Source organism: Ips typographus, linkage group LG7 (genome assembly GCF_016097725.1).
Source record: "Ips typographus isolate SLU linkage group LG7, UJ_Ityp_2.0, whole genome shotgun sequence".
NCBI classification, from domain to species: domain Eukaryota; kingdom Metazoa; phylum Arthropoda; class Insecta; order Coleoptera; family Curculionidae; genus Ips; species Ips typographus.
In genome coordinates, this window is record NC_138428.1 from 1,420,893 (window position 1) to 1,443,337 (window position 22,445).

The window sequence follows — 22,445 nt, forward strand, 5'->3', positions numbered from 1 at the left end:
TATAACTTTCATTTTTTACTTTTATTGTTGCATTTCCTATACACGCTCTGTAACTTAAAACGTAACACCCTGTATATAAATTGTTCAAACTTGACGTTTATAGTAAACTGGGCGCTAAAAGAGTAATTTTAATGGCAGTTTGAGTTTCACAAAGGCAAAACAACGCGGACGGTTATAATAACAACAAACTATATTGTTAAAGGATATTCCCAGCGAATTTGATGCAATCTCGGCCTTAATTCGGTAGAAAAAGCATGATAAAATTGAGTAACAACGAAACCGCCATGACGGTGGATAATTGCGTTAAAACGAGTTACGTAATTATGGAAACCCACTTTAATTTATACAAAAAAAATGACAGATTTAAGACATCTCTACAGTGTGTACACAAATTAAAATCAAAAATTGCTTAAGTTGCTATTTTAACAGTCAAAAATTACCAGGCTTCAAACATTTTTGACTATTCAAAGACATCAAGCTTCAATTTTACACTCTAAATACAGTAAAAATGCTTCAAGACGTTGTTTTGACTGTCTACAATTACCAAGAAGGCTTCAGACAACATTTTTGACTATTCAAAGACATAAAGCTTCAAGTTGACACTTTAAAGAGAGTAAAATTGCTTCAAGTTGTTCTTTTGACAGTCTAAAATTATCAGGAAGGCTTCAGACATAATTTTAACTACACAAAGATATCAAGCTTTAATTTGACAGTCTAAAGACTGCAAAATTGCTTTAAGACGCTGTTTTGAACGTCTAAAATTACCAGGAAGGCTTCAGACAACATTTTTGACTATTCAAAGACATCAAGCTTCAATTTTACACTTTAAAGGTAGTAAAAATGCTTCGAGACGCTGTTTTGACAGTCTAAAATTACCAGGAAGGCTTCAAACATAATTTTAACTAGACAAAGATATCAAGTTTTAATTTGACAGTCTAAAGACTGCAAAACTGCTTTAAGACGCTGTTTTGAACGTCTAAAATTACCAAGAAGGCTTCCGACAGAATTTTTGACTATTCAAAGACATCAAGCTTCAATTTGACACTTTAAAGACAGTAAAATTGCTTCAAGTTGCTCTTTCGACAGTCTAAAATTATCAGGAAGGCTTCCGACAGCATTGCACAAACAAGACAAAAAAACTAAAAAAAAAAAAATGCCAAGTAGGCGAAAATTTTGCTGCGATGTTGCCAAACGTCTTTTTTAATTCGTCGACTAGATTATTTGCAAAATTAATTTTGTTTGTACTAACATTTGTCTAAAAAGTTGAATGCAATTATTTGTTCCTTGTTCAGCAGGTCGAAATGCGCTAACTCTCTAATTTTTTAATTTCCATTTTGGTGTATCTGTCAAATATAAAAACCTAACATAACCTCAAAATTAAACTAACCAGTGTGCGGTTAGAATTTAGTTGCTTTTGACAGATGAAAGATATTAGAGAGTTATCGCGACGCAACAGAAATTTGAATGCTAAACAGCAAAACAAATATTCATTAATTTTATTTATAAATAAATTAGACCAAACAGTAAAGACTCATTTATCGAAATACAACAAATTATATAACTAATCCAATCGATGAATTCAGATCTTTGACCGGACATTTGACAACATTGCCTACTAGACTTTTTATTGTGTTTTATGTCTTTGTCTCGCCTGTGCAATTATTAACGTTTCTCTTTCTATGATTGCATTTTCCTTTGTAATCTTTTTTGTTTTTTCCAGAAGTTTTGATTGAAACCTATTTCTACTGATTTTGTAAACTTTTTCCATGCCTAACTTGACATTCCTTTGACTAGAAATCGACCAATTAACGACCTAAACTAATTATTCACTGAACGCACAATACAATGGCTAATTAAAATGGATGGCTAACAAATAAGTGGGCCAGCCAATTTCGAGCCAGATATAGGAACTCACCTAATATGCTAATGTTATACTTTGCTAGAGTAAAAAATGTGCGGGAAGTAACGGGGTCCCTTTAAAAAATGGATGTAGTTATTGCAAATACGTGGGCATTATACTTAAAATGTCAAACACTTACGTCGTGGGTCTGACCAGCAATTTTACACACCATACTGACTTTAGATTCATAAAAATTGACTTAGAAAGCAGTAAATTTACTTGAAAACAGTGAAAATTGACTTGAGAGGCTTAAAAACTGTCTTTGTAGTCATTCGTCATAGTTTTCTGATAAGTTGAAAAGCTTTAGTATTGAAAATTGACTTGGACACCAAAAAGTGACTCTGAACCAATGGAAAGTGACAACAGAAGCTTAAAATTTGCATTTGAAGTAAGTTTTCATAATTTGAAGACAAATTTCAATATTTTAGTCTCAAATACTGGATATTGACATTAGATTTGTGAAAATTGGCTTGAAGACTAACTTTTCAAGTTTTTTTACTTTGCTTTTCATTTTCTTAGGACTCTTTTTAGGGCTTTAAAACTGCTTACAAAATCTACTTTCAAGACTATCTTCACCTAGTTTTTGACAGAGCAGATTTAAAAAGCAATTTTTACATTTTCCAAGTTTTTTAAGGCTCTTCATTATCTTCACAAAGTTTTTACTGTCCACAGTCTTAAAAATGTCATTTCAAGCTTGACTAAACTAGCTTTCAGGCTTGATAAGTCAAATACATTGTGAGGATAGTCTTGAAACTCGATTTCTGGCTAAAAACAGCTCTATAGGTTCACTTTTTGCTCTACAAAGTCACTTTTTGGTGTCCAAGTCAATTATCAAGGTCCAAATGTGTGAATTTGTAGTCAAAAATTCTAGAAAAAGCCGTTTTTCATGTCAATTGTATCAATTTTCATATGTTTCAAATAATCAGAAGTTGTTAAAATTTTGTCACCTTGTACACTGTTGGGAACTTGTCAGTTCAAAGTCCGGATTCAGTTTCTTTAGATTTTTCTACATAATTAACTTTTTCTGTATCTTTACTAGTTTAGGAAATATTCCACAAAGTCCATTTTGAAGACCAGAATCTACATTTCCTTGAAAAAGTGCCTCAAAACTTTGACTGTCAATATCTCGGTTATTTTTTGAGCTACAACAACGATAAGCCATTCAAAAAATTACGTTTTTCTTCTTCTTTACTGGGGTGTGCTCAAAAATACCCTAAAGCGTTTCTGGTTTACAGAGTTAGGCGAAAAAGTGGAGTTGCTACAATTGGGTCACCCTGTATGCAATTGTAGTGGGAATTTCTCGGTTTAAAGTCTGGATTTCGTTTTTTTAAGGATTTTTACGCGATTTTTACCCCTTGAACTTTTCCCGTAAATCTACTAGTTTAGGAAATATTCCACAAAGTCCATTTTGAGGCCAGAACTCTATTTTCATTTCATTTTAGGGAGTTCAAACTCTATTTCAAATTTCTCAAACCTTTGACTGTCAATATCTCAGTGGTGTCCATTTTGGGGACCAGAACCTGCTGTTTACAGCTATCCTGGCTGTTTTTTGAGGTACAGCAACTGGAAACAACTCAATTTTTTTTTTTTTTTAATTGACCACCCTGTATAAAATGGAAACCGATTAAACGAGCATTAGAGCAAAGCAGATCAACGACCTTCAGGGAATTCTCTGGAGGTGTTCACAGTCGATTGCCTTGCCGTTTATTATCAGCAAGACTGCTGCTATACGATAAATCACTTTCCTAGATATACAGGGTGAACCCCCATTCGCATATACATACAGGGGGTATTTTAAAGGAAAAAATTCCATATAAACATTATGCCTTAATTATCGATCTACAAGGGTGTTGTTAATAATTAATTGTAATTTACGCCCTCTACATGTACAAGCCAAACCAAGATCTAATTTAAGTTTTTCATGTTACGAAACCCCTAAATACCAAGTTTCATCCAAATATCGATATTATTTCATAAATTACTTATATTTTTAACATTTCTTATGTCGATAAGTAAGACATTGCTGTCCCATGTCTATGTGGAGTTTTTACGTGAAGAATCGCTCTGTAAAATATCGGACTTTTCAATAAAAAAAACACCCTGTATAGGAAGTGATTAAAGTCACGTGGATGAAACGGTTTCAAAGAGCAATAAAAATCGAGGCGACCTCCATACGACCGCGCTTGAATAGAAGAAAACGCAATTTCGTTGACCTCGAACCACAACAACCTGAAATTGTACAATAAGTATTCATTGTTTGACCTAATCAGAGTACATCAAATATTTGTATGTACATTGTACAATCCACGTACAATCAAATTTCCAGCACAATTCAACCAATTAGGCGCGCCAGAAAACTGTTAACCCGTTGTCCTACGTTAACGTGTTGTTTACGTAGGACAACTGCATTTTGATACTCTAAAACACTCGACCACAACACAAAAAAGGACTTTGTCAACGGTCAGCACTTAAATTACAATAAATAACAATTTATTTAATAAAAAAAGCTTTGAAAATCGTGGATGGGACGTATAATACGCCCATCTAAATATTATGTAGAATATGTAAACTATAGAATGTGCGCCATTTTGAATTTTCTGTCAAAATATTGTTTATGTAATTTAATGGTAATTTCAAAAATGTGCCTAACTAACTGTCACTAACGTCAAAACTGTCAAACTGTGTTCAAAAATTGCAAGAATCATGGTTCAGAAAAGTTTTCTTGCAGTATTTGATATAAAACGTGTTTCTGAGAGTTATGACAGTTATTTTGACAGTTGTCACGTGACTTCCTAGATAAATTATTCTTTAAAACCACGTGATATCTGTCACTAGTGTCAAAATTTTTGACAATTATAATGTAAAATGAATGAATTCGTTTTGTTCTACCGTTATCTACTGACTGATTATTCTACCGCCATTAAATATTTTGACTTGGCAACAGTGGACGCGACTTACCTGTTTGAAGATACGTTTAAATTAAACATTCTTCAACTATATTAGAAAGTGTCTCTGTGTGTAAAATTCAGCAATTTCGAAAGCTTTTACATTTGACTGTCTAAAATTGTGTCAAACGCCTAAAATCATGTTGGAAAGCGACTCAAAGTCACTCAAATTCACTCAAAGTTTGAATATCCCGTATATTTATTAATTAATAATAATTGACTTGTTGCAATTTCAGGTATGAGCGAGTACGAACGGATACGAAGAGCCTGCCTCAAACGTGGTGAACTATGGGAGGATCCAGATTTTCCTGCCACTCAGGCCTCAGTTTTTTATCACCAAACCCCACCATTTCAATTTACTTGGAAACGACCAAAGGTAATTAACCAAAAATTCAGTTTTTAAGTTACAAGCTTTATTTTTGGGTGTAAAAGATTTTCATAAACCTCCCTACTAATCTATACTTATGGTTCTCTTAAAATTCTTTACATAAAACGTCTTTCTCTTCTGTTCTTTTACATTCTCATTATTTTCCCCTCACTCGTTATCTTTTTCCCATGTAACATTGTATAACCTTCACCCTGTATATTATTTCACTGGAGGATATTTCTTTTGCAGGATTTGTGTCCCCGTCCCGGATTCATCCAAGATGGACCCACCCAATTCGACATCATCCCAGGAAAAATGGGTGAGTGACTTTTGACAGCTATGACAGCAGTCACGTGACGCAAGCCAAGAAAAATCCTTGCACCTTTTTTGCTAGTTACGTCAAATTTCAGGTTGGTGGTGTAACTTTAACGCCCTCTAGCGGCCAAACCGTACCACCAACCAACCGGCGTTCCTACGTCAATGGAAAGCTCATTTTATGGGCTATCCATAGACGTATAAAAGTTTATACAGAGTGAATCAAATTAACGAGTTATTTAAGGTTAAATGAGTTGGTGCATTGAAAATTTGACGAAACAAATGGTTGTGTCCACTTTCCCTTTGATCCCTAATATCTCCCATATTTTCAGACAAAAAGTCACTGAAGGCAAAATATAGAGTTCAGATTATGATTTTATAAAAAATATGGCGGCGTATGGTCATAGATTTGGCCGCTAGAGGGCGTCAATATCAAGCCTAACAAACCAAACTGGTGGTTTTGACCAATTTCGCTTTGAGCCTTAATATCTCCTTTATTTGAAGCCTTTCGATCAAAAGTCATTTAAGGTAAAATATAGTTCAGACTTTGAGCTGTCTAAAGGTGTGACTACATAAAGTCATAGTTGTCACCGTTTGGTCGCTAGAGGGCGTCAAAATCAAAACTTACACACCAAACCCTAAAACCTTTAGTATCTCCCACACTGTCGACAAAAAGTCGTGGTTTTTTCGTTTATTTTTTTTCCTACGAATGACTGACTAAATGTGAAACTAAAACAGAGAAAACCACACGATCTGAGTAGAAGATAACGTGCGTTTTCTCTAATTCGAGTCACGTTCCAAAAACGAGAAACGAATCATATGGTGCAGCACAAATGACACGGTCCTTACGCAAGTGATGTATTAGGGTAATTATTATAAATGCGCAGTAACAGTTCGGTTAATGTAAAAATAAATGCTTGTAGTGGAAAAGTGCAAAAAGCTTCTTTCTATATGGTGAAGTCTAGTTTACTTTCAACCAGGTATGTAATATGTGTGAACCAGGTGGAAAGATGAAAATTACCTGCTTTTACTTTCCACCCGGGTGAAAAGTACTCACTTTTTGTAAATGCAAAACTGCTGTGCGGAAAAGTAAACATTCTCGTAAAAAAATCATTTTAAAAAGTGAAAGTTGACTTAAAAATGACAATGTGGAATCTTTTAATTGTTTAGCAACCATAAAGCTGACCACCCACGCCCTCTTACGTAATTCAAGGAACATTATTGCGACCTACTCGTTTCGCGGTGTAATGCAAGCATTTTGCCACTCGATTGGGTAAATGGTAATTAGTAGTTTTTTCGACAAAACGATTATCTCAGTGTAATTCTATTTCAACGGTAGTTCGAACAATCAAAATACAAGTAAGAATATAAAAAACAAAGGAAACGGAATCAAATTGGTAATTTTCCCTGGTAAACCAGTTGCGTGATATAATCGAGCCCTTGGGCGCTAATTGAAATTCTTCTACGTATGGAACTTTCACTCTAACTTTTTTTTTGCAAATAAACGACCCTGCAAACTGTTTGTAATCAGCAGCAGAGCAATAACTACAAAAAGAAGGAAGTACAACATTTGGTATACATAAGTAGAGTAAGTTATTTTTGTAGCTCCTGAAGATGGCCATTTATATGTCCGAAACTAGTAGAGCAGACCTTGAACTATGGTTCATTTTTTTTTCCGTGGCGGTTACGTCATCAAGTGCTCCGCCATATTGAAATTTACGCACGTCGTTTATTACAAGCCAGGCTATCCATCTTTTTAATCACCTGTTTGGATGTTGCCGTATTGACAAATTCCTCCTTTAAACCTCACAATATGCATCTTTCATTAAGCAATTATAAATGAAAATGAGAAAACATAATTGTTTTGAAAAAAACATCCTAAGAATGTCACATGTTTTGCATGCAATTTCGAAATCTGTATAATTCATCGGTCCGTTTATTACTGCAACCAACAATACACCAGGTTCACATCTGCTCGTGGAAGATGTGGCAACATAGAGCATAGTCCCAACTGACAGTCGGCTAAACATTTTGAGGTTAGGAATTTTAAAAAGTTGAAAAAACCGCAAAAACTACAAACAGAAGAAATAAAAACTTAATTTAGGGTTGTTTAAGTTTATTAATTAGTGTTATTATTGCGAGAACTTTGTGGAATTTAAGATTTTTCTTCACCAAACTGGAAAACTTGCAACATTTGGTGGTAAACAAAGGCGGAAAGTTCCAATCAAACTTTGGCTTGAGAACAACAACCACATTCAATTTAAATTATCTGGAAAGAACATCACAGATAGATGCATTCAAACGAGTCATTAACAGCCCAATACCAACGATTCAAGAAATATTCCATAAAATTTGCAAGAAAGGAAAGGCAATGTGTGTATCCTTTCAATTACAGTTCAATTTATTGTAAAAGCAGGTAGGTACCTCAGTTAAAGAAATTATCTAATTTTATGATTGATTATGAAGAAAACTAGACTTCTTAAATAAAAAATAAACTTGAGTGTACTTTTTAAAGATTTTATTTGTATATTTCATAATGTGTAAATAATACAATTAAAATAGTAATTTAACCTACTATCTGATGGAAAAGTATTTAACTAAAATTTATAAGGGCTAATTCTGCAAAATAATAGCATTTGATCAAATTTATGTATTAAGTAACTTGTATCTTTCTAATATTACCTGAAACTTATTAGAAATTTGTTTTTTCAACACTCTGCATATGGATTTTGACAACACCATTATAACCATAGCTTCAAACACCTTTTGTTTAGAGTCTTTTAGAGCAATTGATAATGGGACTTTTTAAATTTGGACCCTTTCAAAGCATGATAAGCAAACTCCACATTAGGCAAATAAAACTACCTGAAACATAAGCTATTTAGTATTAGCAGCTCATTAATACCTCTACCAGAGTCCTTTTTATAGTATTAGGTAAATCACCTTGTCAGCTTCTGCTAAATACACCTTTACTCTATATCCATGTTTCTTCGAGAACCACTGGCTTGAATAAACTTGGTTTTTGTAGTGTTCTTGTAAAAACTCTTCTTGGGAGTAACTAAATATATGGGCTGTTTCATTGTTCTATTATGACTATTAGAAAAGGCATCCTTTTCTGTTTTACAAACTCTAGTTCCTTCAGAATGTTTCACTGGGCCCCTTGAGTTGTAAAGTGTATTAAAAAGGTGGCCATTGTCAGGAATCCGCCATTGTCAGCTTCTTCTGTCACATGCAGTGTGGTATGCAGATGAACAGAAGACCCTCAAGGAAACAGGAGCAGGAGTGTTTGGGCCAAAAACCAAATACTAGAAGCCAATGGGTACTCCAGTATCTTTCAGGCGGAAATTCACCCAATAGAAAGATGCGCTCAGTTCAGCATTGACAAGTAGGATATTGCAATTCTGACAGCGCCGAGCTGAACCAAAGTCAGCTCTAAAATGGTATGGCAATGTCTAGGCAAACTCAATGAACTAGACAGAAGTAATAAAGTCACCTTAGTCTGGGTTCCAGGATACAGAGGAATTGAGGGGAATGAGAAAGCCAGCATTCTGGTTAAGAATGGAGCCGAAACTCCTTTTACCAGATCCCATCTGTGGCTTGGGGGATGTCACCTGTAAACACGAGCTCAAATTGAAGAAGGAATACAAGCTCTGCGAAGACTGGCGCATTTGGAGGTTACAACCGGGAAAGGAGTAATGAATTGGTACAATTGAGCAAGAGGGTCTCCTCTCAGGACAGTATCACTTGAGAGACAACCTGAAGCGGATATGCCTAGGAAATCACAGATTCTGTGAGGATGAGGAAGAAACTCCTGAACACCTGCTTTGTGAATGTGATGCTCAAACATAAGGACCAACTTGTTTAGTAGCAGCATCATCAATGATGGGGAGATTTCCTTTCTAAAACCGACTCAGCTGGTTTTTACTAAGGTTTTAAAGCTGGAGGAGGATCTGTGATGAGACTAGCCTCAACCCACATCCTAGGAGATCTGATGGGCCTCATCATTGTTCCTTTCCAATTCACCTTTTTTGCAGAATCACCCAATAAAAATATTCCAACAATTGATATTCACTATGCAAGCTTCAAAGGAACTGACTCATACGGGATGCGATAAAATATCAACGTTTAGATAACTTTCTGAATACTTAAACAAGGCGCAGTTCTAACCTGAAAAGTAAACTTTTCGACTTTATATAGGGTGGTCCAGTTTTCAATAAATCACCATTTGATAGTCCATCAAGAAATAAGCCTACTTGGGATCAATTACAAGTTTGCACGTATGGACACTATTGTATATGGGACTAGGCCACTGAACGGTGTCCAATTCTTCTTTGTATTCCATGCTGAGGTGCTTGCGATCCTGTATTGTGATTTAGAACTACTATCGACTGTATTTTCCTTTAAGAAGCACTTTTCAGGAAAATGAGAACTTATTTTTTGATTGGCTGTCGAATTATTCACAGACATATTTGTAATAAGGTTGCTCATCTAATTCACTGTTGAACTCTCCAGCTTCCAACTTGCTGTAATTCTAAATTATTTTCAGTTTCACCTAATTGTGTATAGAACAGACAAATCATTTCCACACATTCGGAACCGATCAAAACAATGCCTTTCTCTCCGGAATGTACAATACAATTATTTCAATTCCATGCCACCGAAATCGATTGCCTAACAATGAGGGAATGAAGCTTGAAATAAAACTGTACTTCCTTGGCAATTTTTTACGCTTTTTCTAGTATTTTTCCGTCCGATTTGAGCCAAGTGTGCGTAAACACGAGCTTTCCTCGTTTGGTTACACCTGTTTGCGTATATAAGACGATAAAAATCTGTAAAAACTGTTCTGTCAAGGCTACAAAACGAGATTCTGGTGCTAGTATGTTAATCGTTCGAGAATTCTGATTACTTATACTGGGCAATGCGCGTTTTCGTTTACTTTCTCCTTATCCGGCAACGGTAATGAGTGATTTCTTGCACTTATTCGTTAGAAGAGAGTTAACGATTTCCTTTGTTTTGTTGCCTGGCTCGGAAGTGGAACACTCGGTATTTAAAAAAAAGATTTTCAAATAATTTTAATTGAGTGAGTAACACTTGTGAGGAACTTGTACACGGTGGTCAAATAAAGCATTCTTTTAGCTAAATTTTGGTAAAAAAATCCACTCTGTATCTCACACACAACCAAAGTTAAGACCTGTCAAACCAGACAGTGCTTTTTTTGGTTTTAGCTTAGTGTCACTTTGACATTTTTACCTCTGCCGCTGTCACTACAAATTTTTCCGGGCAACTTGTACAGGGTGGTCAAAAAAAGCATTGTTTTAGCTAAATTTTGGTAAAAAAATCCACCCTGTAGCTCACACACAACCAAAGTTATGACCTGTCAAACCAAACAGTGCTTTTTATGCTTTTAGCTTAGTGTCACTTTGACCTTTTTACCTTTGGCGCTGTCACTATAAATTTTTCCTGGCAACTTGTACAGGGTGGTCAAATAAAGCATTGTTTTAGCTAAATTTTGGTAAAAAAATCCACCCTGTAGCTCACACACAACCAAAGTTATGACCTGTCAAACCAAACAGTGCTTTTTATGCTTTTAGCTTAGTGTCACTTTGACCTTTTTACCTTTGGCGCTGTCACTATAAATTTTTCCGGACAACTTGTACAGGGTGGTCAAATAAAGCATTGTTTTAGCTAAATTTTGGTAAAAAAATCCACTCTGTAGCTCACACACAACCAAAGTTATGACCTGTCAAACCAAACAGTGCTTTTTATGCTTTTAGCTTAGTGTCACTTTGACCTTTTTACCTTTGGCGCTGTCACTATAAATTTTTCCGGACAACTTGTACAGGGTGGTCAAATAAAGCATTGTTTTAGCTAAATTTTGGTAAAAAAATCCACCCTGTAGCTCACACACAACCAAAGTTATGACCTGTCAAAATATGAAACTGAAACTGGTTATAAATTACTGTTTCAGGGGATCGATGGTTGGTGTCCTGTTTAGGAGTACTTTACCTCAACAAAGGCCTATTCTACAGGGTGGTACCGGCCGACCAGTCATTTAGCGGCGATCAGTATTGCGGCTTGTTTCGTTTCAGGTTGGTACCACTGAATCATGGCTACAACGAGGTTGTACATCTAGATTTTACGTACTTTTAGGTTATGGTGGTGCGGAGAATGGACGGAAGTTCTGGTGGATGATCGGTTGCCTACCGTTCACGGTCGATTAGCCTTTTTGCAATCCCAAAATTCGGACTATTACTGGCCTGGTTTGTTGGAGAAGGCCTACGCCAAGTAAGTACTAAATTATCACATTCGGCCTTTCCGAGACCAATATATTGAGTGTGGCCAAATAGTATTTCAATACCAGCCCAGGAAAAAAGGTTTTTTCCGTGCGTGCTGGCAGTTCAAACTTTGACACCGCTTTTCTATAGGACTGTACCGAATTTAGTGGTGTTTTTTCAGGTTATTGGATAGGAAATTTAATAAAGATTGTAAAAATGTGCTTAAAACAGTCATTTTCTTACTCCAAATGGGTTTTACAGGCGATTTTGTCTCTGACTGCTCTTACAAACTCTGTTTTTGTCAATTCAAACATTGACACTGCTTTTCTCCTTGACTGTACCAAATTTTGTAGTGTTTTTCAGGTTATTGGGTAGGAAATTTAATGAGGATTCCAAAAATGTACTTAAAACAGTCAGTTTCTCACTCCAAGTGGGATTTACAGGCAATTTTGTCCTTGACTGTCCTTTGAAACTGTGTTTCTGGCAAGTCAAACTTTGACACCGCTTTTCTTCCTGACTGTACTAAAATTGGGGGTGTTTTTTGAGATTATTGGATAGGAAATTTAATAAGGATTCTAAAAATGTGCTTAAAAGAACCATTTTCTTACTCCAAGTAGGTTTGACAGCCGATTTTGTCCCTGACTGTCCTTTCAAACTGTGTTTCTGGCAGTTCAAATTTTGGCACCGCTTTTCTTTCTGACTGTACCAAAATTGGGGGTGTTTTTTGAGGTTATTGCATAGGAAATTTAATAAGGATTCTAAAAATGTGCTTAAAAGAGTCATTTTCTTACTCCAAGTAGGTTTGACAGCGGATTTTGTCCCTGACTGTCCTTTCAAACTGTGTTTCTGGCAGTTCAAACTTTAACACAGCTTTTCTTCCTGACTGTACCAAAATTGGGGGTGTTTTTTGAGGTTATTGGATAGGAAATTTAATCAGGAATCTAAAAATGTGCTTAAAACAGTTATTTTCGTACTCCAAGTGGAATTGACAGGCGATTTTGTCCCTGACTGTCCTTTCAAACAGTGTTTCTGGCAAATCAAACTTTGACACCGCTTTTCTCCCTGAGCGTATCAAATTTTATAGTGTTTTTTTAGGTTGTAAAATAGGAAATTTAATGGAGATTCCAAAAATGTACTTAAAACAGTCATTTTCTTACTACAAGTGGGTTTTACAAGCAATTTTGTCCCTGACTGTCCTTTCAAACTCTGTTGTCAAACTTGTAAATAAATGTTGCCACACGATGACGTCACCGCAACTTACAGTGCCTTCTACTATATTTTTTCCAGATTACACGGATCTTATGAAGCATTGAAATATGGTTCTTTACTGGACGGATTGGCCGACTTAACCGGAGGTATAACAGAGAGTATACAGATCAAAAACGACTCCACATCCTGTTCCAGGTTAACCCAAAATGTCCCTAACTCTACTCAAGTTAACATTAATTAACGTTTAGACTGTTGCACAAACTGCTAGAAATGACGTCAATCATCACGTGCGCAGTCCAACCGCCCAATCAAGTCCGATCTCTCACCGAAAAACTGGCCAATGGTATTCAAACGTGCGTCAATTACCGAATCTACGCCATTGACAGGTGAGTCGCGTCGTTTTACTTCTTCCCCTAATGTCTAATAAGGTGTATACAGGGTGGAAACGTACAACAACGAATCAGTGCAGCTAGTCAAGCTGAGAAATCCTTTAGGATCAGCCACTGAATACGTTGGGTCGATGTGCTTGGATTCGCCTGAATGGTCAGAATTGCCACCTCACGAATACGAAAGACTCCAATCCAAATTCAATGAAGAGGTATTGTAGACACTATACAGGGTGGTTCAGTTTTAAGTCACAATCAAAATTTTAAACACTCTAGACACTTTTTGTGTGAAAAAATTCAGTTTGTAGTGCACTGCCGCTACTATACAGGGATTCAGATTTTTTTGCCACCCTGTACGCAATTTTTTTAGATACAATTTTTTTCTTTACACCACTGGAAAGAGGAGCTCAAGGCGGTTAATTTGAGTGGTAACTTTCAAAAATAACTGAGTTACAAGGTGCTCAAATTTCAACTGAATTGACCCTTAAACAGACAGAATAGTGACTCATGTCAATAAGGTTCATTTTACTTTCTCACGATTGTTTACTGCAATACTAAATACCATTAAGACAGTGTTTTGTTTCAAAGTAAATTCGGCTTTCTTGACATTACTGTGAAGATGACTATGTGTTATTCAACAGTGTAAATGGTTTTATAGGAATTCTGGATTCCTTACTCTGAGTTCCTGCAAACGTTCACCCATCTGGAGATTGTGCACCTGGACAGCGACACCAGCCGAGATGAACCCAGGTACCACTCGTTTGTTTAACGCTTTTATAACTGATTTATTTATAAAAAAAATTGACTGATTTTTTTATTTTATTTTATTTTTCATTATAATTATTTCAGTTTGCATAATAAAAATACGTGGCAAATGAGACTGTACCAAGGTCACTGGCAGAGAGGAGTGACAGCAGGTGGTTGCCGCAACAATCCAGACACTTTCCACGTCAATCCTCAACTAAATCTGTTGTTGAGCGAAATGGAGGAGGTGGTGATTTCCCTCAATCAGCACAGCATTATGGAACCCAAAGTGATAGGTTTGAATTTGGACGCAATTTCTGGCTTCAATTTGGAAAGTGTGGTTTGGTTTTAGGTTTTACCGCGTATTCTATGCCTAAAAGTAACACCGACTCGATTGGCAAGGCGTTCTTCAAGAAGAACAAAAGTCTGTTTAATTCACAGTACACTAACAGTCGACAAGTTAGTCATCGGTAAGTTGATATGTTATTATTTGAACCGGTTTGTTCAGTTGTTGTAACATCCAGTTACCACCGAAACTTCCAGACCTCACTCCGTTTCATTTTTATCTCAACTGTGTGGTTTTATATTTGAATTAACTTTTTTTATGAAAGTTGTACATTTATCTACCGTTTTTGTGGTTCTTTCACAATTCTCCTCTTCTTCTTCTTGAAATTGGTACAGTCAGGGAGAAAATTGGTATCAAAATTTGGTGCCAAAAACACAGTTTGTAAGAACAGTCAGGGACAAAATCGCCTGTAAAACCCACTTGGAGTGAGAAAATGACTGTTTTAAGCACATTTTTAGAATCCTCATTAAATTTCCTATTTGACAGCCTAAAAAACACTACAAAACTAGGTACAGTCAGGGAGAAGAGTGGTGTCAAAGTTTAAACTTCCAAAAACACAGTTTGTAGAGACAGTCATGGACAAAATCGCGTGGAAAATCCATTTGGAGTGAGAAAATGACAGTTTTTAAGTACATTTTTAGAATTCTCATTAAATTTCCTACTCGATAGCCTAAAAAACAGTACAATATTTAGTACAGTCAGGGAGAAAAGCAGTGTCAAAATTTGAACTGCCAAAATACTGTTTTTAGAGACAGTCACGGACAAAATCTCGTGTAAAACCCATTTGGAGTGAGAAAATGACTGTTTTAAGCACATTTTTAAAATCCTCATTAAATTTCCTGTTAGACAGCCTGAAAAACACTACAAAACTTGGTACAGTCAGGAAGAAGAGTGGTGTCAAAGTTTAAGCTTACAAAAACACAGTTTGTAGAGACAGTCACGGACAAAATCGCGTGGAAAACCCAGTTGGAGTGGGAAAATGACTGTTTTAAGCACATTTTTAGAATCCTCATTAAATTTCCTATATAATGACATAAAAAAATACTAAAAATTAAGTACAGTCAAGGAGAAAAGTGGTGTCAAAGTTTGAACTGCCAAAAACACAGTTTGTAGAGACAGTCACGGACAAAATCGCGTGGAAAACCCATTTGGAGTGAGAAAATGACTGTTTTAAGCACATTTTTAGAATCCTCATTAAATTTCCTATTTGACAGCCTAAAAAACACTACAAAACTAGGTACAGTCAGGAAGAAAAGTAGTGTCAAAATTTGAACTGCCAAAACACAGTTTGTAGAGACAGTCACGGACAAAATCGCGTGTAAAACCCACTTAGAGTGAGAAAATTACTGTTTTAAGCACATTTTCAGAATCCTCATTAAATTTCCTATTCTGATTCCTATTTCCTTTTCCTACTAACAGTCTGAAAGGCACTACAAAACTTGGTACAGTCAGGGAGAAGAGTGGTGTAAAAGTTTAGTTGTAGATTGGGCAATTCGCAATATATACAGTGTTTCATAATCATGTGGATTGAGGAGTGGCAATATTAAAAACGGTAGATTATATAAAAAAAAAACAGGAGAACGGTGGAAAGATCACATTAACGGTAGACCTGGCAACATTGTTAGAATATTTCACTGCCATATCTATCTTAAAATTTCTTACATAAGTAATAAGTCCTAGTTGTCAGGAATCTTATAATAATAATAAGTATGATAGGCAGTTGGTAGTTAGAAAGTAGATTAAAACGCCAGAAGTCAGTCAATAAAGTTGATAGAACATCATGATACTAGTTGTCACAAATCTTGCAAAACAAATGTTGGTAACTTTGTAAATACCCCTTACAGGTGTCAAATGGAGCAAGGAGGATACCTAATCGTTCCCACCACCTTTGAGCCAGGCCAAGAGTCGGGTTTTACTCTCAGAGTGTACTCGAGCAAACCTCTGAAGCTTAAATTAGTAGATACAGTGCCATTCCTCGGTAAGCACTATAACCAATCTTTGCATTCCAGAATTTGTTTGTTCCATAAATAAAATAAATATTTAGTGTGCAAATACATTACATTATTATTATTTGCAGTTAAATCAGCAATAGTAAAAGCGCCACCACTTTTGGACGGCAAAAGTTTCAGTCAATACGAAGCGGTTTTCCTGCAACTGGCCGATGAGCATCGGACAGTGAACGCGTTTGAGCTGCAAGAACTTCTGGATGCTTGTCTGCCCAACGATTACATTAAAAGTTGCGCTTCAATTGAGGTTTGCAGGCAGATTATTTTTGCTTTTGAGGTAAGATTATATATTATTATTTTTGTTTTGAGGAGCTTGAACACCATTTCCAGCGTCGCAGGCCGCCATTTTGAATTTTCTGTCAAAATATTGACTTGCACCTCATTCTGAAGGAAATTTCAAGTAGTTTCAAGAAATGAAAGGCAAAATGGCGTTTCAGGCCGCCATTTTCAATTTTCTGTCAATCACTTTGGTTAAAGCCGTGTAACGGGGCTATATGAGTCTTCTAACATAAAAACTGATTTTGTGGTGAATTTCAAAAATTCAAGACAATTTTTTGTTTCCTTCTAGAACTCCGGTACTGGCCGATTAAAGTTCGGTGATTTCAAGGATCTAATGTGCAGTTTGAAGTTCTGGCAGACGGCTTTTAAAAACCACTCAAAGGAGAAGACTGGCATTTTGAAAGCTGAACGATTCCGAGACGCTTTGCTGGAAGTGGGGTTCCAATTGAGCAGTGACGTACTCGCCACGTTGATTCTACGGTTTGTGATACGCTTTTGTTACATTTTTTTGTATTTTGTTCTTTTAAACGTAATTTGTAATTTAGGTACATGCGAAAAGACGGTACCCTGAGATTCGGGGACTTTGTCTCAGCTATTTTACATTTGACCGTGGCTTTCAGTAAGTGTATTATTATAGTTTGCTTGACTGTTTAACTTATTTGTGTTATTTCAGATATATTTGAGGTTAAAGACCCTTTACAGAATGGTAGCATAAAGCTGAATCTATCTGAAGTAAGTTTTAACAGTAAATCAGGGTGATCCAATTTTAAGTATCACCATTCGATAGCTCATCAAAAAATAAGTCAATTTTCAAGACGAAACTATGAAAACTGGTTACAAAGACAATTTATAAGCTTCTTAAGTCAATTTTCACCGTTTTCGAGATAATTTTTAAGTTGTTAGGTTGGTACTACTACTTTCAAACTGGGAAACACGAATCTGACGTCCGTTTTGCTCTAACTGACACGATTTTGGACATGACCTTGTAATTATGTCAATTTTGAAAGTTTTCAAGGGGTGGCACCCTTAAAAAATGACATTTTGACAAATGACACTCTACGTCACATTTCTACTATTAATATGGATCTATTTAGGTAGTGAAAGACAGTTTTCAAAATTCAAAAATTTTCCGAAAAAATCCATGGGTCACCCCCTGTAAAAATAGTCACAAATTCAGTTTTTTATTTTTCAAGGTCAAACTGTACGTTGTACAGAAAAATGTCATATTTAGTAAAAGTTGCCCCCATCAGGATGTATACGTAGTAAAAATTTCACACTGTTAACTCAAACCGTTTTCGAGATATTTAGAAAAATGTCCGAAAAATAATTATCAACTTTGACGCCCTCTAGCGGCCAAACGATACAACTTAGTCGAGTCTAGTCAACGTCACGTGACAGCCCCAGTCATTACCTTTCTTTTGTTATACGGTGTGTTTATACAGAATGTTTCAAATAAGCGAGTTATGGACGATTTTTTGGAAAAATGCACCGACATTTTGTCCAAATGAAGGTTTTTATTGGCCTACTATACTGACCGTCGCCATATTGGATTTAGACGTGTCGAGGTCCATTTTAACTAATTTTGACATGGAGAAAATGAATCTGATGTCCGTTTTGCTGTAACTGCCGCCATTTTGAAATGATACAGAAAAAAGTCAAAAAAGTTGAATATCTTGGAAACGGTTTGAGTTACGGAACTTTTACAAGAGAGCGAAAATAAAGAGAATTTTGTGACAAACAATTTGAGTTTTTTCCGTTTCCTGAAACCAAAGGCGACCATAAGAAAACCGTGTAACTGACAGAGAAACGTAGGTAATTGCATGCGCGGGAGAAAGACAGAAAACGAAAAAAATATCAAGTAGGCCATATTTTTAGCGCCCTGTTGCCAAACGCCGTAAGTAAGTTTGTCGAGGGTATTGAATACTTACGGCGTTTGGCAACAGCGCGCTAAAAATATGGCCTACTTGATATTTTTTTGTTTTCTATCTTTCTCCCGCGCATGCAATTATCTACGTTTCTCTGTCAGTTACACGGTTTTCCTATGGTCGCTTTTGGATTTACCACACCTGTATAATAATAATAATTTAATCGTTGAATAAATTTATTAAAATGATTTATTCATTAATAGACTGTCATTTTTCAAACTGAACTTTGGAAGGACTGCATTTCACTTAGGAAACATTTTTAAGGTTAATAACACCATATTTTTTGATGGGCTAGCGAATGGTGAATTATTGACATTTAAAACTGGACCACCCTGTATATTTTTTTAAATTTTGCAGTGGTTGAAGTCGTCACTCAGTTGTTAGCAGTCCATCCAGTCACGCAACATTAGAATCGAAGAATACTCACTGATACGTGTTTTTACTTTAAATGTATATAGTTTGTTATGTAATTTTTTTATAAGTAAACGTAAAGTCACCTTAATTGTTAATACTTTTTAAGCGTAACGAAATGCTCACGAATTTTTTTTATTTGTAAAATTGTACTTAAATAATTTATTTTTTAATAAACACTGCACATTTTGTCGACGTTTGTGTTCTTTTAAAGTAAACACGCACATATTAGACTAAAAAAGCTTGTTAAGACTACAAGTTTAGTGCTTTTTTAATCTTTGATTGTTTTCCCCTGTATAACGGTGACTTTTAAATGCTTGTTGTAGCATAAATAAAATTGAATTACACCTGTCACCCGAACGACCCACCAACAACAAAAAGCCCCATAATTGAGTGAATAATACCAATAATTAACCAGACAATCTTAGACTTGTAAACATAATAGTGAGCAACGGGCTGTAAAAAGTTGAATATTATAATAGGCCAGGTTGTGCACGAATTTTTTAAAGTTCTTTAGCAACTGCGTAAAAACGTACATATTTAGTGTCCCAAACAAACTTTTGGAGATGATTTCCACATCTGGAAAGGTCAGTTTAAAAAAGTTTTGTAACACCCTGTATAGATGATAATCCAAAAAAGTTTATTATGAATTTTTTTTTAAAATTTTCAAATAAAGCAAATATATAATTTTTAAACAGAACTAATTTCGTTAGCACTTTTTGAGCTGATTCTTATGATTCTATTACAATCTCTGTGTTGTTCAGATGATGCAGTCTGAATACACAAAATATACAAACCTAATACGTAGAAACGCTATTAATTATAATTACGTCTTCGATTTATGCGTTAACTCTTTGCAGTTCGGTCCTAGTACGTTTTACATACATGAAAAGAAAGTGCCCTATCCGTACTACGTGCCCCAGGGGATTCCATGTTGCGAAATATCACCCAATGATCATCACCGGCACATGTGGATGCCCCACTATATCATTCCCTTGACGATTTTAGGTAAGTTTACTGGGTGTCCGGAAATAACATCGAAATAGGTGATTCTAGAGATTAAAATCGCCAAAAAATGCTTCTTTTCTCATATAGAGGCCTAAATAAAAAGCCAATGTAGATATAACCTAAACATCCAAATAATAGCCCTAAGAATCTCGAAGCGAGTCTACTTACCAATAAACTGTCTTGAAGAAGGCACTTTTGGAAACCCAGGAGGGTGACAAAAGATATGCCCAAGCCTATAGGAAGCAAAACAGTGAATGACACGGAATTATCTAACTAATGATCGAGAGAAGGAAATACAAAGCCACAGACAATAATCGGTACAGGGAGCAAAACAGGATGCTGAGATCAGAATACCGAAAAGCAAAGAAAAGCTGAAAAATTAAGTGAAATGGAGACTAGAGAAGAAAAAAAAACTCGACAACCTTCTAAAGGCGTCTGGCAGTTCTAAATGGCTTCTATAATTGTCTGACAGTTCTAAATGCCTTCTGGCAGTTTTAAATGGCTTCTAGAAGCTTCTGGCAGTTTTAAGTAACTTCTAGAAGACTTTGGCAACTTTAAATAGTTTCTAGAGACTTTTGGCAGATTTAAATGGTTTCTAGAGGCTTCTGGTAGTTTTAAATGGCTTCTGGTAGTTTTAAGTAGCTTCTAGAAGACCCTGGCAACTTTAAATAGTTTCTAGAGACTTTTGGCAGATTTAAATGGTTTCTAGAGGCTTCTGGTAGTTTTAAGTAGCTTCTAGAAGACTCTGGCAACTTTAAATAGCTTTTAGATGCTTCTGGTAGTTCTAAATGGCTTCTAAAAACGTCGGGCAGTTTTAAATGGCTTCTGGCAGTTTTAAGTAGCTTCTAGAAGACTTTGGCAAACTTTAAATCTTTTAGATGCTTCTGGCAGTTCTAAATAGCTTCAAGAGGCTTCTGGCAGTTTTAAATGGATTCAAGAAGTTTTGAATGGCTTCTAAAGGCGCCTGGAAGTTCTAAATGGCTTTTGGCAGTTTTAAATAACTTCTAGAGGCTTCTGGTATTTTTAAATGGCTTCTAGAGGCTTCTGGCAGTTTTAAATAGCGTCTAGAGGCTTTAAAAACCTTCTTAATGCCTTTGGCAATTTTAAATGGCTTCTATAGACTTCTGGCAGTTCTAAATGGCTTCTAGAGGCTTTTGGCAGATTGAAAATGGTTGTGAGGAGGTTCAGAGGCTTCTTGCAACTCTACATGACTTCTAGAGGCATCTGGCATTTATTAAATGACTCTTAGAAGCCTCTGGCAACTTTAAATGGATTCTAGAGGCTTCTGGAAGTTTTAAATGGCTTCTAGAGGTTTTAACACGTTGATCTTGGATTGTTGTTAGTGCAGTGTTGTCAAAAAAAGCACTGAAGGTTGGAGAACCATAAAATGTATAAGACAAGCGACTATCAAAAAATATCTTTACCAAGCAGCAGGACCAGGAAATATCCCAGCAGAATTGATAAAGTACGGAACAGAGAAGTTGTACCATAGTAACTTATTTCAAAAATGCGATCACAAAGTTCCAGACGAGTGGAGGATTTCACACATGTCCAGGAGAACTTTGGACATAGGAGATTAACATGGAAAACGCTTCAGACTTCAACTTGTATTTTTTTTCTCAATATCATTCATATAACCATTTTTCGCATGTTATTTTCAGGACATCCTCTGTTTTATAAGAAAAATGTAAGAAAGACATGTTTTTTAGGGTCTATTCTTTTATTTGCGGTTCTTACACTGGGATTGCTGATAATAGTCGATCGAGCTAGATTGACCCCGGTGGTAAGAGCCAGACAACATCAGCTGGATTTATCCACATCGCTGCTATCCATTGAAGAAATGTTTACCAAAGCTGTTAACATTTATAGTCGACTAAATGGTGATAATTGATTGTAATGTTATTTGATTCGAATTTATGTTCATTAATATATACAGTGTGTCCAAAATTTGATCCTCTACTCGTTTCCCGAACGAGCTATTGCAAAAATTAAATGAGGAATTGACCACCGTGTGCTTCGTTCTTGAGTAATTTATTATTAGGGTATTCTTGCCACCATAATTTTGTCTTGTAACACCTAAAAGGACCAAAAATACCTTAATACAATCCTGTAAAGAACAAAATGTTTTATAACTTTTCTTTCATACAAGGTCTTTCAATATTGGTGCACCGTGTCACTTTTTGTCCTGTAAGTTGTTAAGGAGGGTAATACAACCTTCAAACGCAATATACCTTCAAAATCTGTGGAAGGAAGTATAATAAAGTTTTGTATTTAATTAAGACATGCACAACAGGGTTCTAGGTTAGTTTCCTCAGTTATTAAGGTCGTT

General features: G+C 35.8%; 2 protein-coding genes and 1 long non-coding RNA gene across 6 annotated transcripts in view; 2 read left to right on the forward strand and 1 right to left on the reverse strand.

Annotated features, from left to right (window-relative positions):
- Window positions 1–19,303, forward strand: part of CalpC (calpain C) — a 66,700-nt gene extending 47,397 nt beyond the window's left edge. For all 4 annotated transcript variants that reach the window (XM_081983172.1, XM_081983169.1, XM_081983170.1 and 1 more), the window contains 16 exons: window positions 5,082–5,221; window positions 5,462–5,531; window positions 11,496–11,616; window positions 11,678–11,812; window positions 13,090–13,206; window positions 13,260–13,397; window positions 13,450–13,609; window positions 14,056–14,147; window positions 14,247–14,437; window positions 14,494–14,611; window positions 16,332–16,465; window positions 16,565–16,770; window positions 17,062–17,252; window positions 17,318–17,391; window positions 17,446–17,504; window positions 19,055–19,303. In XM_081983172.1, the coding sequence (XP_081839298.1) occupies window positions 5,084–5,221; window positions 5,462–5,531; window positions 11,496–11,616; window positions 11,678–11,812; window positions 13,090–13,206; window positions 13,260–13,397; window positions 13,450–13,609; window positions 14,056–14,147; window positions 14,247–14,437; window positions 14,494–14,611; window positions 16,332–16,465; window positions 16,565–16,770; window positions 17,062–17,252; window positions 17,318–17,391; window positions 17,446–17,504; window positions 19,055–19,081 (1,971 nt within the window). In that variant the 5' untranslated portion in view covers window positions 5,082–5,083 and the 3' untranslated portion in view covers window positions 19,082–19,303. The remainder of the gene's footprint in view (window positions 1–5,081; window positions 5,222–5,461; window positions 5,532–11,495; window positions 11,617–11,677; window positions 11,813–13,089; window positions 13,207–13,259; window positions 13,398–13,449; window positions 13,610–14,055; window positions 14,148–14,246; window positions 14,438–14,493; window positions 14,612–16,331; window positions 16,466–16,564; window positions 16,771–17,061; window positions 17,253–17,317; window positions 17,392–17,445; window positions 17,505–19,054) is intronic.
- Window positions 8,127–10,281, reverse strand: LOC145731489 (uncharacterized). Its single transcript, XR_014178814.1, has 3 exons — window positions 8,471–10,281; window positions 8,210–8,392; window positions 8,127–8,146 (listed from the first exon to the last, which is right to left on the reverse strand). It is a non-coding gene; the product is annotated as an uncharacterized LOC145731489 (long non-coding RNA).
- Window positions 19,304–19,409: 106 nt separating the features above from the next.
- Window positions 19,410–22,126, forward strand: LOC145731473 (uncharacterized). The gene is made up of 3 exons (XM_081983284.1): window positions 19,410–19,695; window positions 19,969–20,116; window positions 21,826–22,126. The coding sequence occupies exons 1-3, from the start codon at window positions 19,675–19,677 to the stop codon at window positions 22,005–22,007; spliced, it is 351 nt and encodes a 116-aa protein (XP_081839410.1). The 5' UTR covers window positions 19,410–19,674; the 3' UTR covers window positions 22,008–22,126.
- The last annotated feature ends 319 nt before the right edge of the window (window positions 22,127–22,445 follow it).